This window comes from Notothenia coriiceps, unplaced genomic scaffold (genome assembly GCF_000735185.1).
Source record: "Notothenia coriiceps isolate Sejong01 unplaced genomic scaffold, NC01 NC01_scaffold00019797, whole genome shotgun sequence".
Taxonomy (NCBI): domain Eukaryota; kingdom Metazoa; phylum Chordata; class Actinopteri; order Perciformes; family Nototheniidae; genus Notothenia; species Notothenia coriiceps.
The window spans coordinates 1-4,471 of record NW_011352498.1 but is presented as its reverse complement, the minus strand read 5'-3'; the positions used below and the strand labels follow the sequence as shown (position 1 = coordinate 4,471).

The 4,471-nt window shown below is 38.9% G+C and overlaps 1 protein-coding gene across 1 annotated transcript; it reads left to right on the top strand.

The window, feature by feature from the left end:
- Positions 1-535: 535 nt before the first annotated feature.
- On the top strand, positions 536-3,128 carry LOC104952289 (cytochrome P450 2D15-like; the record flags this gene model as incomplete). Its single annotated transcript, XM_010779085.1, has 6 exons — positions 536-698; positions 1,352-1,516; positions 1,786-1,946; positions 2,110-2,178; positions 2,732-2,836; positions 2,990-3,128. Coding segments are annotated over 6 exons (802 nt in total), but the record flags the coding sequence as incomplete, so codon positions are not given.
- Between the last annotated feature and the right edge of the window lie 1,343 nt (positions 3,129-4,471).

Below are 4,471 nucleotides of genomic sequence, written 5' to 3'. Positions count from 1 at the left end.
TATGAAAGTAAATCAAGAAATTAAGCAAACAAGCTGATCTTCAAATTCCTCAAAAGCACTGGTCTGAGGATAAGGATTTAATATGAACATGTAATAACTCAACAGTAGGTGGGGATATATGCTCCAAGTGGAAGCGATTCGCCATTAAAGAAAAGAAGAAGAAGAAGAAGAAGAAGAAGAAGAGATCCTGGTGGTGCTGGTGACTGTGCGCACAGGAGCAGCATATTGAGGCTGTGTCATATCATATGTGTATGATTTAATGAATGCCCACACCGGGTTGTATTTTTGGACGTTCTGCCTCTGCCTCCTTGCTTGGTCGGGCCGCTTAATTGTCAGCTTCACAATAACTAACAAATTTGACGAGACACAACAGTTAGTTAATTGAATATATCTTTCATTTCTGCTTGAAAATAACTCAACCTAAAGCTACTTCTTCTAACATTAACTTGTTCATAATAACTCATTACTTTGGTTGATGATTGCTCTGTATAAGGTCAATCACCTAAATCACATTTTTATCTGTCTCTGTCCCCAGTTGGCCAAGCGCTATGGTAACGTATACAGCATTTTCATTGGTAAGCGACCAGCTGTGGTCATCAACGGGCTGCAGGCTTTGAAAGAAGCCCTGGTCACCAAAGCGGCGGACTTCTCTGGCAGATCACAAGACCTAATGGTTAATCATGTTGTACTTGTGAAAGGTACATAACAAGGATTAGCCTTTTTCCATGCAGTGATTTTTCATTTGTATGCCATACACCATAACATCTAAATAGAAAGTGTGGAGATATAATTGTTTTTTCAGAGAAATAGTTATCAACCAATAACTTAACACTCTAAAACTGCCTACATGTCAAGAGTTAAAGGCCTCATAATGGCACCACCTGTTGGCAGCAGTGGTATTATAGCAAAGTATCAAGTAGAAGGAGTTATTGACTGATATATTATATAAGATTATCTGATTGCATCATTATATAATAATAATAATTCCATACTGATGCATAAAACATTTAAGCAGCCTTTTATGCTTGCAGCTGGTTAAGGTGGAAATAGTTTTAATTACCTTGTATACAGTAAGGTAGTATAATCCAGAGGTTACCAACATGGGGTCGGGTTCTACTTTCCACTGCTGGGTAGAATAATTAAACTGTGACAAACACCAATTCATGCTGAGAAGAAACAAACAAACAAACATGTAAACCATTAGTATATTCAATGTCGATGATGGTGATCCAATAAGCAGCTCAATAAGCTAATATTGAAAATATAACGTATCACTGAAATTGTATTCACTGTATTTAAAAAGGCTATTTGAAAGTGAATGCAAGTACTAATTTTACATTTTTGCATATAGCTAATGCTCAAGGAGTAATTCTAGCAGATTATAATGCTGCCTGGAAAGAGCAACGTCGTTTTGGTCTGATGACCCTGAGAAACTTTGGTCTGGGGAAGCAGACGATGGAGCAGAACATTCTGAGAGAGACAGATTGTATTACACAGCTGATCGAGCAGAGTGTTGGTATGTCCAATTGTCAACTCACAGTACACAGAGGTTGCTTGTTGCATAACTAAACATATAAGTGAGAATGACATCAGGGTCTAGACATCTTTTGAACTCTGTGCTGTGAACCATACTCTTATTTTATTCTCTTACCGCATTTTTTAAAATCATATTATCTGATATTTAGAACATTAGAAGTGTTTTTATTATAATATAATACATTATTATAGTGTCTTCACTTTTGTCAAGATCAAGTCCAAGAATAATTTTTCATCTGCACTTTCCAGGTAAAATTATGAATCCTCAGCTGCTGTTCCACAATGCGGCCTCCAACATCATTTGCCAAGTTCTTTTTGCAAGGCACTTTGACTATGAGGATGAGTTCATGAAGTTTTTTGTTGGCCTTTTTCAAGAGACCTCCAAAATATTCAATGGGCGCTGGGGTATGGTGAGTCACATTTTTGACAACAAAACCACTCAATAGAAAGACAATGAGTCGATGTGCTTGAGATCTTTTTTAAGTAAACATACCCTAAAAAGGGTCCTGAATGATGACTTTAAGCTAAGGGAATCTAAACTTTTTGAAATAATTTTTGTTTTTCTTCATACAGATCTATGACTCTATTCCAATTGTGCGGAACCTGCCACTGCCCTTCCGGAAGGCATTTGAGTTGTTTAAGGTATTTTTTAAATAGGTTTGTTGACAGACAGCCAAAAAACATGTTTTATTACAATGATAATGGCTTGGAGTGCAATCCTTGGAGTTGATGAGTACCTATTATAGTCCACAGTACAGCTGAGGCTAATAGAAATGGCTTGTAAGTATCTCTTTATGGCCTTATGCAAAGTCAAAGCCCAGTATAACTTATTACAATTCATCAATATGTGAACATCAATATCTGTTCACAATTGGGTTGCGTTATCTATTAATTATTATAAACAGTAACAACCTTACACGGTGTTCAATCAGATTATTATGCTACTGAACATGATATGCTAGGAAATTGCTTTTTCTTCATTTTTGGGCTACTAAATGGGACTGTAGGTTCCTGTTAATAGGTTAAATCGTCAGTAAAGCCTACAAGACAAGAGATGTAGACCTGAAATTCAGAACATTGTTTTGTTTTCAACTTGAACATTTATATGCCCTTAATAAACCTTTAATTATCTTCTTTTTTTTGTTCTAAAACTTGGTGAACTTGGTTATTCCACCTCAACTATTTTGTTTATCAGGTCGCACATGAGAGACGTTTGGTGATGGTGGCTGAGAACAAAAAGACCAGAATTCCTGGTAAACCGCGGCATTTCATAGACGCTTACCTGGATGAACTGGATAAGGTGTGTGGTTCTTTTCTGTTCATTGGAAGAATTCTGTCCTGAACACCTGGTATAAACTGACATGTTGTTGACCACCAAGACATTTGAGCTTTGAGGAGGTGACAAAATGAACAATATCTACTCACTCTTTCTTTCTCTTGTCAACCTGCATAGAGAGGAGACGATGGCTCGTCATTTTCTGAGGACCAGCTTTGTGCATTTATTTTGGATCTGCACTTTGCTGGGACAGACACGACTGCCAACACCCTGCTGACTGCCTTCCTCTACCTAATGAATTATCCCAAGATACAGGGTATGGCTCTCTATCATCTGTATGTCTCCACTTTATTTATTCATACTAGAGGCATGGCTAAAGGGATAAAAATGTCAGTCTGTCAGTTGGTCGAGACTCAAAAAATAATTAATTGATTACTGATCGCCAATACATAGGCCTTTGTGGTCCTGGAAATATATGGACACCTATTGAATGAATTGTCATCAAATGTGGTACATGGCTTTCTTTATAACATTGCAAAAGGGTCCCACAATAGTAGGCTAGATTAAACATGTGACCGTTAATCACATGACTGTTCTATTTAACATTGAAAACACAACTGCTTAGTTAGGTTAGAGCAAAAAAAGAAATTGGTAAGGTTTAAAAGCTCATGGTTTGGAGCACTATAATTATTGCCTACTTAAGTGACGTAGAACGAAAAGTGGTACAATACTTAGGCCCCGGCCCCACGAGGACGAAAACGGTCGTTTGCGTTACTGTTTAGTGTCATATAGACCGTTCGGACACACGAGGACGACCGAATAAGACAGTAAACAGCTGTGGAAACGATAACGGGTCCCAAGGTGGATCGAACGGCATACGCAACGCTCTGGGGGGTCCAACGGCTCCGTGTGTGCGCCCTATACGATCATTTTCTGATAATAATGACGCAATAGCCCCGCCTCTCCCCACCTCTGCTGCTCACCCCCGCGTCAAAGTAAACTGCAAACTGAATTCAGATTATTTATCTTTCTCTCGATATGGACATAAACGGGAGTGAAGTCTAATCTGACAGGACGGAGACACACAGCTCTGCTCACCTGCAGCTCCTCCCGCTGTGATGGCAGCGGTGAACGGAGCAAAACACACACTTCAAGTCAGATCATCACCCTTAGCTATTTTAATTACCTCTCAAACTCCGTAAACTAGTTATAAATATGTTTATTTTTTACTGTTGGCCGGGTCACTCATTACTGGACCAGCTGCTGCATGAGACAGACACTGACGCTGTCCGAAGAGAGGGAGGAAAAAGAGATGTATTTTATTATTATATTATATAGATTCGTTATTCATTTGTTTTAAAGATCAATAAATAACAAAGAAGACCTTTGACCGGAGTTTTTATAATTTTGTCCGGAAGATTTAAACTTTAATACACATTGACCGGTTCCCTCGGGTTATGGCTAGAAAGGATCCGTCTTGTGTAAATATGACGTCACGTTCTCGTTGTAACTCTCGTTGTAATCGGAGCGGCTCGGAAACACATCTACAGCAGTAACACGATCATAGCCGTGGGAACATGTTTCAAATGGGGGGTGCTGTGGGGATGACATCAGGGCCGGTTTTGACCAATTTGCAGCCCTAGGCAAGATTTTAGCTGG